At 34.3% G+C, this 13,086-nt stretch overlaps 2 protein-coding genes and 1 long non-coding RNA gene across 6 annotated transcripts; all 3 read right to left on the reverse strand.

Annotated features, from left to right (window-relative positions):
- Positions 1 to 332: 332 nt before the first annotated feature.
- On the reverse strand, positions 333 to 1,899 carry LOC125221539 (small ribosomal subunit protein eS24z-like). Its single transcript, XM_048123657.2, has 6 exons — positions 1,774 to 1,899; positions 1,588 to 1,663; positions 1,457 to 1,498; positions 928 to 1,098; positions 621 to 707; positions 333 to 547 (listed from the first exon to the last, which is right to left on the reverse strand). The coding sequence occupies exons 2-6, from the start codon at positions 1,657 to 1,659 to the stop codon at positions 506 to 508; spliced, it is 414 nt and encodes a 137-aa protein (XP_047979614.1). The 5' UTR covers positions 1,660 to 1,663; positions 1,774 to 1,899; the 3' UTR covers positions 333 to 505.
- A 2,021-nt stretch (positions 1,900 to 3,920) lies between these two features.
- LOC125218417 (uncharacterized) lies at positions 3,921 to 5,686 on the reverse strand. The gene is made up of 2 exons (XR_007175955.2): positions 5,250 to 5,686; positions 3,921 to 4,337 (listed from the first exon to the last, which is right to left on the reverse strand). It is a non-coding gene; the product is annotated as an uncharacterized LOC125218417 (long non-coding RNA).
- Positions 5,687 to 7,236: 1,550 nt separating this feature from the next.
- Positions 7,237 to 11,458, reverse strand: LOC125219511 (F-box protein SKIP17-like). 4 transcript variants are annotated; one of them, XR_007176150.2, is made up of 13 exons: positions 10,868 to 11,457; positions 10,132 to 10,307; positions 9,508 to 9,705; positions 9,309 to 9,419; positions 8,992 to 9,077; positions 8,796 to 8,917; positions 8,644 to 8,708; positions 8,477 to 8,549; positions 8,320 to 8,382; positions 8,164 to 8,228; positions 8,015 to 8,089; positions 7,658 to 7,918; positions 7,237 to 7,536 (listed from the first exon to the last, which is right to left on the reverse strand). XR_007176150.2 is itself a non-coding variant. In XM_048121504.2 (13 exons), the coding sequence occupies exons 1-12, from the start codon at positions 11,180 to 11,182 to the stop codon at positions 7,732 to 7,734; spliced, it is 1,536 nt and encodes a 511-aa protein (XP_047977461.1). In that variant the 5' UTR covers positions 11,183 to 11,457; the 3' UTR covers positions 7,237 to 7,543; positions 7,684 to 7,731. The 4 variants fall into 4 exon arrangements, 3 of the variants coding, with proteins under 3 accessions (XP_047977461.1, XP_047977460.1, XP_047977463.1); XM_048121504.2 differs by having other exon boundaries at positions 7,237 to 7,543; positions 7,684 to 7,918; XM_048121503.2 differs by having other exon boundaries at positions 7,684 to 7,918; positions 10,868 to 11,456.
- Positions 11,459 to 13,086: the final 1,628 nt, after the last annotated feature.

Here is a 13,086-nt window from a genome sequence, read left to right on the forward strand (position 1 = left end):
CATAAAATCGAAACCGGTCGATGGAATTTAATTATGCCAAATTTTAGAAAATAAAAACATTCATGTATTTTAAAATTTTAAAACATGAGTTCGTATAAATCATAAATTATTTCCTACTATATTTCATAAAACTAGGATTTTGATTACACTGAATTATGAGAGGTCTACCGAGATTAGTTCTTACAGAATCTATGCAAATATAAGAGACTAAAAAACAAAAACTCTTTTCTTTGGAAAATTTGAAAACGATGCATTACTTGGAGAGAGTATACAAAAATATGTATTTTGGCAATGTTTCGAAGGTATAATCACAATTATGATAGACAACATCGTTAAAAATGTTTGCAAAAGAAAATACTCTGATGATATAGAGTTTGAGAGTTGGTAACAATCCAAAAATATTGTGCCAGTTTAACATTAAAGCAGTAGCTAAATTAACATTAAGATAAAACAAAATAAGAAAATCGTGACGACTCCAAATCCAAAAAAGTGAATTATCAAAAATTTATTTCTTCTTGCCAGCCTTGGCGGCATCTCCAGCTTTGGTCTGCAAAAAAATTACAGCACAATTAGCACACGAAAAGGTACAACAATTTAGTTGAAGGGAAACAATATCACACCTTCTTGACACCACGGATTTTCTTTGCTCTGTTCTTCCTTTCCTTCATCTGCTTCCTTGACTTCTCAATCTTGGTGTCAAGACCATTCTGCAAGAAAAAAATTCCACACATAAACATGTATCCGAATAAGGAAAATAACTAGTGTATGTTCATGAGTGTAGAGGTTATTCAGATAATCTGATCATAACAATGGTGGCAAATTATGGCCAAGATTGTTGTGTAATCAGTCACACTGAGCATATTCATACATGAAGAAAATGCTTGACAACAGTTTAAACTAGACATACAAATAAAGTGAGGTTGTTACCCTGATTAGCCTGTACTTAGGCTCGAATTTCTTAGCATTCTCAACAGAATCATAGATCAGGCCAAAACCAGTAGATTTGCCACCACCAAAGTGGGTCCTGAACTTGAATACAAAGATGGCATTCGTGTCCTTAACATCGTACATCCTTGCTAACTTCTCCTTCAACTCGGCCTAAAGCAATTACATATTGAACTAAGTGAATACAAAAAATATTTGGGGAAAAGTAAATGAAATCACATTTATACTATCAAAGAAAAACATATCAAATGGCATAAACACTCAGTTAACAAATCTCATAAACTTGCTCAGAAACTACCTAAGCAACTTCAAAGCATTAGCACTATATGTAATTCAATTTCAATACATAACTGCGACCTAGAATTGAAACAACATAGGAATTGACCTCTAATTTTGACACAAGCAGATCATTTCCGTTAAAAGGTCATATAATCAATCGAAAAAGAAAAGTAAAAACAAAACAGAACAATTCAATAACATAACAAAACATATATATTAAACGAGAACAAACCTTAGAAACATTGGCCCTTCCTGGATGCAATACATCAATGATCTACAGCACAATCACAAACAGAAAACAGAGTTTCAAAACAGTGAGCTAAACTGCGAAAATCAATTATAACAAAATTTGGCAATACATACAAATTGTTTCCTGGAGAGGAGACGGTTGGTCATGAACTTCCTGGTCCTGATAGTAACTGCCTTGTCCGCCATTTTGCTGTAACAGAGAGGAATTATTAACCTAGTTCACCTCGATTTGATTTCCAACGAATTTAACAATGCAATACTAAAAGGAAAATCTGAGCAACAGAGAATTCGAGAGATTACGGTGTGGTTCAAGCAGATCGCCGAATGCCGCTGCTGTGCGTTGAATGAAGGCGAGAGCTTTAACCCTAGGGTTTCGTAGTTCATATTTATTGCTTCTGGCCTCAATTGGGCCTAAATCTTGATGGGATAAATGTTTTTGTAAATATTTTATCATGGGCTTTAGACGTAGCCCAATTTTAAGTCATAAACTTTTTGCATTGCTAACCTAATGCTAAAAGGAATACTAAATATACTGGTCTAATTCGGGACTTAACAAATCATTAACTATAAGATTATTGAATTTTATAAAATTTGTGGTCTATAATTTGCCACGTGTAATTTTTATTTTTATTAATCAAATCGAAAAAGATAAAAAAAAAACTATCAAATTAGGGTTTTGGATGAAAATGTCAATATAATGTTTTGAAAATATCAACACAAATGCTTTGAAAATGTCGACACAATGCTTTGAGAATGTTAGCACATAACTTATATTGACATATTTTATATATCATATTGACATTTGTTGTTGTACGAAAAAATTAAATTTTTTTTTTCTTTCAAAATTTGACATCGGAATATATGCAAGTGAGATCTCGTTAAAATCCTCTTATGAAATTATCTTTAATTTGATATATGTTGTGCGAAAAAATAATATAAATCGAGAAAATATATGCGTTTTAAAGTTATGAAATATTTTTCAAAAGTTAGTTACAATTAATTTGTTGTAAATTGACCTTAATACCCTTATTGATGTTTTTTGTTGGTCACATTGACGTTCCGAGGGCTAATGATTTACGCCCTTAATTTGAATATCTAATGGTTATTATTTAATTGTACTTAGCAATTAAGTATTGAGTTAGCAATATAACACTCCCCGGTCTAGTGCGGTATTATAATTTGATATTTATAGTAATTTTAGTTTAATAAATTATTGATGGACTATTTGACCTCAAAAAATTATACTAGTACACTTGTCCCATATAAGTGGAGTACTTTTATTCTGATATAAATTTTAGTTAAATCGGTTTTGTGTGTTAAATGCAAAAGATAATAAAGTAAGAGAGGATACGAAGTAGAGAGTGGTATTTCATTTTAAGAAAATGTGGCATTTTAAGTGAGACTTCCTGAAATGGAAAATGTGTTACATAAGGGGACCGGGTTGAGTATTTGTGCAACAAGTGAATAAACGAGTTAACCTAACAATATGTGTAACAACCAAACTCTTTGATTTGTCTTCACATTATAACACTAGTTCTTTTACCATGTTTTGTATTACATGCTCATGAGAAACTTTCTAGGGGGTCACTCGTCCCAAAGAATTGCTTCATGTTAAACATGTTTAATTTTTGGAGTTCTTATGAGATAAACGTCGGAAAAAAAAATGTATTTTTTTAGTATGAGTAGCGCCTATGTTAAGCTTTGCTCAAATAGCAAATTCTTAAAATCCACTCTTTCTAGTGTCTTTTAGTTTATTCATGAAACTTTTCACTTCATATGTAGGACTTGTCATATTGTTCGTGTGCTATACACCGACGTTCACTCTCATTCCTATTGTTTTTTAGCATATTCTCAAATATATTCCAATTTATCAATTATCAATTCCACATCACATTTTAAGTTTGAGTTTCAGTTGCATTGTTTATAAGCAAAAGACGAAGTCAGTAGAGTCAAATTAAGGTGTATATCATCTCTCTCTGTGCTTCAAGAACAAATATTCCAAATCATCTTTACGTGATTCAACAATACATACTACCTTTTCATCTTTATGTGATTCAACAACACATACTTTCTTATCATCTCTCTTTGTAATTTAAAAACACATACTACCTTATCATCTCTATGTGATTCAATTATCAAAGGAAAAGTTGGAATCATATTTTTGCTGACTATTCTTTCACTTGATAATTAATGTGGAATCGGGTTCTAGTGACCAAAGTTTTGAGCACACAGAAAGAAGGGAAAGTTTGGTTGTAATCAATTATCACATGTTTAATTCACATTTGAAAATTTGGTGACAGTCAAATCATGTTAGGTAATTCACATGCTTTCAGTGACATACTTTTATTTGATGGTTTATTTTAGATTATTGATGTTGCTTAATGTCATACAGTTTGTCTGTCACCACAATGGAGGAAGTTTAAGTAGAAGAAATGCTTGAACCAGTGGAGAAAAAGATAAATGGGTTTTCTCCGGCGGCTTCTACCGGCGTTCACAGCATAAGAATACACTGTGAGATAAAATGCTTGAACCAGTGGAGAAAAAGATAAATATAAGAGAGATTACATTGGTAGATGCAATGGAGTATGATGCAAAACGTATAGAGAAACACGACTGGACGAAAAAGTAATCAAGAAACAAGATTGAGTTCGATCCAAAATTGCGTTTCGCATGTACTGTGCGAATTTCAAATCATTCTGACACCGCAGATTTTTGCCCAATTTCTACGTTGAAAGTGCATCAAAGTAGAGGGCGAGGAGCAAGCTGATGATGAGAGGCAGAGCGGCGGGAGTGCATTGTTGTTTCAGTCATACAAAGGAGAGTGAGAATGTTGGTGGTGGCTTGATTCCGGTTGGAGGCAACACCTTTTTATAGAGTTATTCATCAGAGCACACACATGTGAATAAGAAGAACACACACATGTGAAGAGTTTGGTGACAGTCAAATCAATTATCACGTTAGGTAATTGCTCAATATGAGCACATGTGAGCAAAGTGAGCAAACTGAAATACATCATATTTCTTTGGATGCCTCTAGTGAGCAAAGTTTTGAGTAGACAGAAATCTTCACGTCGTCCCTTTTTATTCACACCCACTATTATTTATTATTATTACTATTATTATTTTCTTGTAAAATGTAATCACATTATAGTTTATCTGATATTTTAAATATTATCGTGTAAGCCTGTAAGAACACTAATAATTTGGGAGTAGAACTTGATATATAGATACTAATAAACAATTTAACATTAAATTTTTATTTGAAACTAATTAATATTAAGATATTAATGGGTCATTAATTAATAGGGCAAGTCACGCAAGCAAAGAAATTTCGTTTTGGGCTTTCGCACTACCAAATTTAGACGCAATAAATTCTTAGAACTGAGTTTAATTCGATATTTATTTCTAGAGTTCCACGAAAAAAAAATTAATTGCTTAAACTTTATAATTTGTTTCTAATATTTTGCACCAGTAAGCTAAATACTATATGTATCCATTACAAAAAATTGTCTTTCTGTACAAAAAAAGAAGTAAATAGTAAATAAAATTTCAGCCACAAATTTTTTAGCTCACATGTTTTAGTGTGAAATTGAAAGAAAGGAACTGTCGCATGGGGGTCGGCTATAAAAAACAACTCATTTACCAATTAGTCTAGGCAACATGTAAAGGGAATAAACCTACAAATGTGTTAAAAAATCACAAGCATCATATAATCGAGAGAAAAATTGGTGAAGACTCCAATATAACAATAGAGGAAGTTCAAGTAGAAGAACATACCTTTTAAGCTTAAATTTTACACAAAACGATTTCCACCTCTTGAATTTGGCTAGGTCGAACATCCTCCAAAATTGCTCAAATTAATCGGTCCAAACACTTCAATTTATGGAGAATTAGTGATGGGTGTGTGAAATTTGGTGTGGATGTGGTGTTTTGTGTGTGAATTTTGAATTTAGGGGGAGAAGAACACATGTGAATAAGAAGAGCACGTGTGAAAAGTTTTGTGATAGTCAAATCAATTATCACATGTTAGGTAATTGTCACATGTTAGGTAATTGAGTTCGATCTCAAATCGCATTTCGCATGTACTGTGCGAATTTCAAATCATTCTGACACCGTAGGTTTTTGCTCGATTTCTACATTGAAACTGCTTCAGAGTAGAGGGCGAGGAGCAAGATGATGATGAGAGGCAGAGCGGAGGCGGAGCACATTGTTGTTTTAGTCATACAAAGGAGAATGAGAAAGTTGGTGGTGGCTTGATTTCGGTTGGAGGCAACACCTTTTTATAGAGTTATTCATCTCTAAAACTAGGATAAGAAGAGCACATGTGAACAAGATATCATAAGAAGAGCACATGTGAATTCACCATGTGAAAAGTTTGGTGACAGTCAAATCACGTTTCGCATGTACCGTGCGAATTTCAAATCATTCTGACACCGCAGGTTTTTGTCCGATTTCTATATTGAAACTGCATCAGAGTAGAGGGCGAGGAGCAAGATGATGATGAGAGGCAGAGCGGCGACGGAGCGCATTGTTGTTTTAGTCATACAATGGAGAGTGAGAATGTTGGTGGTGGCTTGATTCCGGTTGGAGGCAACACCTTATAGAGTTATTCATCTCTAAAACTAGGATAAGAAGAGCACATGTGAACAAGATAGCATAAGAAGAGCACATGTGAAAAAAGTTTGGTGACAGTCAAATCAATTATCACATGTTTAATTCATATTTGAAATGTTTGGTGACAGTCAAATCATGTTAGGTAATTGTCACATATTAGGTAATTGACACTCTTCAACAATACGTACGTTCCTTTTCATTTGCAACATCTTATAGAAAGTTTGTGTGTTGTGTCTAACACATGCTTTCAGTGACATACTTTTATTTGATGGTTTTTCTAGATTATTGATGCTGCTTAATGTCATACAGTATATTTGAATATTGAGATTTCCTGTAGGTTTTATTTTGACAAGACCATTGCAATTTATTAAAAATCACATGCTCTTCACAAACATGAAAACACATGACAACGACTTATCCCAAGTTACATGATATTTTATCCAAGAAAAAAATACAATTGATTCTTAATAATTTCAGAAAGCAGCAAAACAAGAGAAGTGGGGTTGTGGGGGTAAGAAATTGAAGATTCCCTTATTAATTATGTGAACAAGATAGCTTCTTCATATGTGAATCAATGGAAAATTTAGGGCCCCCAGATTACTTGGAGGCCTAATTTTTCCTTCTGGTGCTATAAACATCATGCTCCCTCCCTTTGATCTACAAATTTTTTAAGAAGAAGACGTGAAATCATGTTGTTTTAGATTTTAAAAAAACTTTCATTTTGAATTTACAAAATTACCTATTAATCATTTCTCTTTTATTTGTTCGATCACTTCAGACAACAAACCATTTTTATCGAATGGATCCTCTTATCCCAAAATTATGTATAGGGTTTGCCACTGACGAACTATTACAAACGCTAAAAAATGTTATGGTTAACAATGAAACATAACTTAGGATTCACATCACCAATATATGAAATGCTACAGTCTTTAAATATCTTGGCTCTATATATATTGGTGGTGTTATCAATCATATTAAAGTTTTTTTTTTTAATGAAAGAGTTATAAACATTGTAACTTGATTGAACAAGTAAAATATGATAGAGTTATAAACATTGTAACTTGACATGGGGCCACTTTTCTTGTTCACATAATTAATCAGGGAATCTTCAATTTCTTACCCAAAACAAAAAACATAGAGATCCAGATAATAAATAGGAGAACTTAATAAAATAACTCTTATGATCGTTTCTGCATGTTCAAATGAAAAACAAAGCTTGAAACATGAGCAAACTATCGAGACTTTCGACAATCTGCAGGTCCTCGTAAACAGGAATGTGAGTGTGTATACGCCAGCCAGTGACCTATACAAAAAATCACAATCAATGCAGCAGCCGCTGAATTGCTACTGTCAACAATGCTCGGAGAATGAAAATCCTCATGTTAATGCAATAAGGATCGCACTGAATTTGCATTGCGTGTAGGAGTATCGACAGGAGTCAGGACACCTGATAGCTTGCAATGAAGTTTACGAATTAGAATTTTTCATGACCAGAAACATAGTTTCATTAAATTGAAAAAGCAGCAACAGCATGTGGATTAATTTATGCAACAGTTTCATCTCGTGACCTGATGAGTTGATGTGGAGATTGTACCAGTTATACAGGCGGTTCCACTGGACCGAGATGCTGACATCTCTCTCTCTATAAATCATCCACCTCATCTGAACTCTCATCATGGATTGGAAACCCGGCATTAGGGTAGTCCTCGTTGCCACTACTGTGGTCGCTATTATAACTGCTCTCCGATGAGGTAGTGAATGCATACTCCCCAGAGGGTGAGTTGGTATCGTTGTTGACATCACTGCTGGTCATTGGCTCTTCCACAAAACTGAGCTTGAGAAACGGGACTTCGTATTTGAGTAAACTAGTGGAAAAACATCTACTATACGAAGTTCAGATGTAAAAAGAACAGAGTATTAGTTACCTTCCCATGGCAGGAAAATCTGCAAGCACCCTTAGACTGGGCCTTTCTTCCAATAGCTCGCGTAAAGACATGAAACTGCATAATTGTTGCGTCACTGTGGTTCGAAGATAAAAATCAAAGTTGCAGCAGCAACATATATCAGCATGTACCTTGGGGTGTAACATCTCTGGTACCAGTCATCATCAGATGCAAGCCCCTCTCGATTGGATACATCCTATCAACAGGCAATGAGAATTAATTACTTAAGACACAAGAAAAAATGGAAAATATTAAGATTTATGACATCGGTGAGATTGGATTCTGACAAGGTGCTTAAGAAACTTGAAACGTCCTGCAATAATCGCCGAAAGCAACCTGGAAACTTCTGCCTGAATGATACAGCTCAAATTTAGAAAACTATATAATAATCAATTTTGTAAAATACTACTATTGTCATATTTACTAAAAATACTCAATTCTTACTTCTCTCAAATGCATACAATCCCGTAAAATCAAAACTTCCAGTAAGCTTCCACCTCCACTGCCACCTAGGTTTCTACAAGCAGAAAGTAAAAAACATGAATGATGACATGTGTATGAAGAGGACAAAGGGAAAAAAGTCCTTCAATATCCAAGGCAACTACACTTACCTAAGAAATTCACCAGTGATGGCATAGGACATTGTAAAGTCAACAAAATTCAAATTACGCAATCCCTGCATGGACAAAGTATAACCATAACAACCATATTCAAGACGAGTGGGAGAATACAAAAAGGTGAATGAAAGGAAATGGAAGCATACCTTGACAAGAACACGGACTTTAGGGTCATGCAATTTAAACCCTCGAAGTGCTAACGAGGATAAATATGGGCAATTGTTGACTATGTCATTGCATGTTGCTAATTTTAAGCTGTCATCTCTACCTGAAAGGTAAAAACACATGAGCAAAATATCTTTTGACCTGCAAAACGTGGCTGAAGTCTGGACAATTATGCACCTGTTTTCGATGATTCAAAATATAGACGTCCTATTAGGGGACAGGATCTACTCACAGACTCCAGGGTATGCCGCAGCTCCACATGTCTGCAAAGAAGATGTATACTCATGTCAGAACAACTGTTACCCATATGGGAAAATTAACTTTTGGGTTTCATCCTTAATGCAACATATCTGTACAAATATACTACTCCATAATATTTCATTCACCAATAGGTATGTCTCTCTGAATATGTGCATCGAGAGATAACAATACAATAAAACGTAGAAACCAACTCAGAATTACAATTTAAGCAACTAATAGAAATTGATACTCACAGGCCAACAATTTCTAGATCAAGCAAAGAAGGGCAAGCGGATATAGCAGCTCCCAATGCTGAATTGTCCATTCTTTCTATGTTATAAAGGTGTAACTTTTTCAGAAGAGCCCTGAAAAATTGAAGACGGGAAGATAAGTAAAACAGTATATGGAAAGACCCTTTATGAAATACTAGAAATATAAAGCAACAAATGTTACCCTGGAGCACCACCATCACTGATCAATGGTGCCAAGCAAGACCTAGTAAGTATAAATGTCTCCTTTCCCTGTCTCGGCCTTTTATCATTCCATGAAAATTCCGATGTATCTGATGAATTTCTCATAGAATAAACGAGTGCTTGTGACGAACCTAGTGATGCAACAGGTGGGCGAGGGACAATCCCAAGCTTAAGGGACCTACAAATGGTAAGATGATCAAAGTTCACGGCGCAGCATTGTGAACACGCGTATTAAACATCTGCAGATACCCCTTTCACATAGATGTAGGTTATGAGGATATGCAAATATTCAAGCATTTCACAATGACCAGCCATTTCCAGATAAAGCATCACAAAAAAAGCTTAAAAGAAGCATAGCGCTGATGATTCTCGAATCCGTATTGTCATTTATTACCAAACTTGAAAGCAGATAGATACCAATTCTTGTACTGGAAAACTAAACTAAATGCACTACTGAATCGATCAGGACGCATAATCTCAGCCCACACACTAACTGAAGTAAAAAAGAAATACAACACATATCCAGACATTCTAAGATACAGCAGACACAGAAAACAGTTCTCCCAGGAGCTCATCTAAGAAAAACAAATGGTCATAGCCTTACCGCAGTACTTTCCCCGCTCGTTGAATCATTGTGGAAACTACTACATTATTGACCCTTGGAACAGTCGTGGTTAAGTTAATATTGGCATAGCACAATGGATCAGCAGCACACTTATTGAAGAAGGAGCATGTAGCAGCAGCATGACACACACTCTGTGTATCGAGCAACGAAAATACCTGAACAAAGAGTAAATGCGAACATCATGAATCATAAATCCTCCACTTATTTTAACTACATAATCATTTTTAAAAAACCTAAGTGATAGAAACTTCTTATATGATAAACTCTATGTACACCATCCGCGCAGGAATCCTAAAATTGAGCTCAATTCAGAAAATTGGTCACTAACTCAAGAGAACTTGTGCGATCCACAACAAATTATTTACATTGCTAGAATGTTGACCCTTGCGGAAACAGTAATGCAGCTCAATTGATCAAAAGCTAATAGAAGATCGATCCACCAATCTCGGCGTAACTAATCGCAGAAAGACCTACAATTCCAGGTCAATGCATAAAATAGGTAACTAAGTACTAGCTCAAGTGAACTTGTGCACAGATAGAGTCCGCAACACATTATCTACACTGATATAATGTTCACGCTCACGCAAACAGTAAAGCAGCCAATTGATCAAAAGCTAATAGAAGATCGATCCACCACGATCTCGGCGTAACTAATCGCAATCCAGTAAAATTGTAAACTAGTACCTATTACCTAGATCTTCAAGTAAGAAATCACCTTAATAGTGAGATCGGACGGAAGAGCCCAAACGGCGGCGTTGTGCATGGAAGCCAGCCTCCTAGCGGATCGGTTGGCCGCTTCAGTGAGCGCGGAACCGAGACGGAGCGCGCGATCGACGACGTGTTGCTTCTCGGAATCGCGGGGGCAGGAGTCGACGATGCGACCGACGGCGAGGTCGAGAGCGATCGCGGAGGAATCGCGGAAATGGAGGAGAGACTCCAATAGAACGTCGAAATGATCGGAATAGGAGGTCGGATTTTCGGTGTGGGTGGGGTAGCAGGGGCGCTTGAGCTTGGCGTCGCGGCTATCCATGGCGATTTCGAAGGGCGGTGAGGATTCCCGCTTCCTTTTCCTTTGAGTTTGTGCGGTCAAGGGTTTGAGTAGACACGTGGATTTTCATTTATTTTTATTTAGTATAATAACGATGATATTTGCATGAGATGCCGTTTTAATTAACCTCCAATAGTGTAACATAAATAACTCATTAAATCATGATATTCATCATATCTAAATCTTAACTGCTATGCAAAATCAAAACTTATTACTAATTTAATAGTCTTACTTTTAAAATGATATGCAATATCATAATTCAACAAAAATTTAGGAATTTAGAAGCAAATTGAAATACACCTAAAAGCTTCATTTTATCAACTGTGAACATAACAAGGAAAATACTGTAGAAGCTTCCTAATTTAAATTAGCTAGGCTACATATTTACTAGCATATTATTTTTAAAACAATAGAATATTACTAAAATAGTACTATAGAAATAAATAAATGGAACTGTAATAGGTTTACTGTTGAGAAAATGAAATTGGATCAGTATTGAGGAACAGCTAAGGTAGATATATATACTCAGTTGACAGGCTGTGTTGGCCCAAGAAATAAAAGCCCAATTATATCCATTATACAAACCCAACTTCATCATATTTAAAAATTGTTATGTGTTTTTATCATTATATAAATATTAATGAACATGTTAGAAAAAAACAAGTTTCATTATAAGTTAAGTTTCACAGCATTGAACATATGGTTGTGAAATTTTAATGTATATTGTATTGTTAGTTTATATCGATATGTGGTACTATATCAAAAAAATTCAATATATACGGTACTACAAAGTACATATTGTAAAATACGATATGCATAGAAATTTTAATATTCCACAATATATAAAAATGTATACCGTTATTGTACCGATATGTTTTAGCCAATATCATACTCTATCGAAAATTATAATATCAAAAATTTTAATATTTTCGATTACAATAAATATGGTATACCAACATTTTGGTATATCTGACCCTTTGTAAGCCCCATGATCCAAGGTGGAGAATATGTCCTAGTTGTGGCTATAAATTTGACCACAAATTGAAATTATAGCATTACGGGAACCACTTTTGTACCTAAATAGTTGGTGTTTTACACCTTCGACCTACACAAAATCTATTATCTATGTATGTATTTTGGATAAGTAAAGGTGAAGGTGAGATGTTGGGGTGTGGCACTACATAAATGTGAGAAAGATATGGTGATGAATATGCATTCTATAAAAAGAACATGAGATATTTCAATTTGGTGGGATCGCATTTTCTTTTGTTTGGTGCTCAAATGGCCACGCTCTCTTCTTCATTAACCATATATATGTGCATTAAGCCTTTCTTCATCAATTAAGTAAATGTCCCTTCAATCTCCAATTTGTGACATAGACATATATCCATTTCATTTCATTTCACAAATCTAATCATGTATGAGATAATTAGGTATTCTCTCTCTCATTCTCCACTCCAAATCATTTCATCAATTCCCCTTGCCTAACGATACAAATGTGACATTCATCTTATAGATACAATAAGTCTATGCAACCAAATTTTGTACAACCAAAAATTGGTTTATTTGGGAGAAAAAGTAATGTATATATACATTTAATTAAAAAGTATAGACATACATATAGTATAGGGAACGTGCATAATATTACGGTATTTGTGTATAATTTTTAAATTTTTTTTGAACCATAAAATGTAATTAATGCATACTTTAATTCAAATTTAAAAAATAATAGAGAAATAATTCAAATATAAAAATAAAAAATTGAAAATGAGGCCAAAGATTAATAAATTATTTTTAATTTGTTAACTAACTATATTTATTATTTTAATATTTAATTAACACATCAAAATAGCTAATATAATATTATTTTGGCTGTACAAAATTTG

This window comes from Salvia hispanica, chromosome 1, assembly GCF_029641045.1.
Source record: "Salvia hispanica isolate PSC_SH4W2 chromosome 1, Shi_PSC_v1, whole genome shotgun sequence".
NCBI lineage: Eukaryota > Viridiplantae > Streptophyta > Magnoliopsida > Lamiales > Lamiaceae > Salvia > Salvia hispanica.

Bases quoted from the DNA above. Each gene is read 5' to 3' on its own strand.
- LOC125221539 (XM_048123657.2), bottom strand. From the start codon at position 1,659: ATGGCGGACAAGGCAGTTACTATCAGGACCAGGAAGTTCATGACCAAC. The intron at 1,499-1,587 runs GTATGTATTGCC...ATTGTGCTGTAG, and splicing joins TCCTCTCCAGGAAACAATTT to ATCATTGATGTATTGCATCC. The intron at 548-620 runs GTGTGATATTGT...ATTTTTTTGCAG, and splicing joins AAATCCGTGGTGTCAAGAAG to ACCAAAGCTGGAGATGCCGC.
- LOC125219511 (XM_048121504.2), bottom strand. From the start codon at position 11,182: ATGGATAGCCGCGACGCCAAGCTCAAGCGCCCCTGCTACCCCACCCAC. The intron at 9,706-10,131 runs GTAAGGCTATGA...TACCATTTGTAG, and splicing joins CGAGCGGGGAAAGTACTGCG to GTCCCTTAAGCTTGGGATTG. The intron at 8,090-8,163 runs GTACATGCTGAT...ACAATTATGCAG, and splicing joins CAGAGATGTTACACCCCAAG to TTTCATGTCTTTACGCGAGC.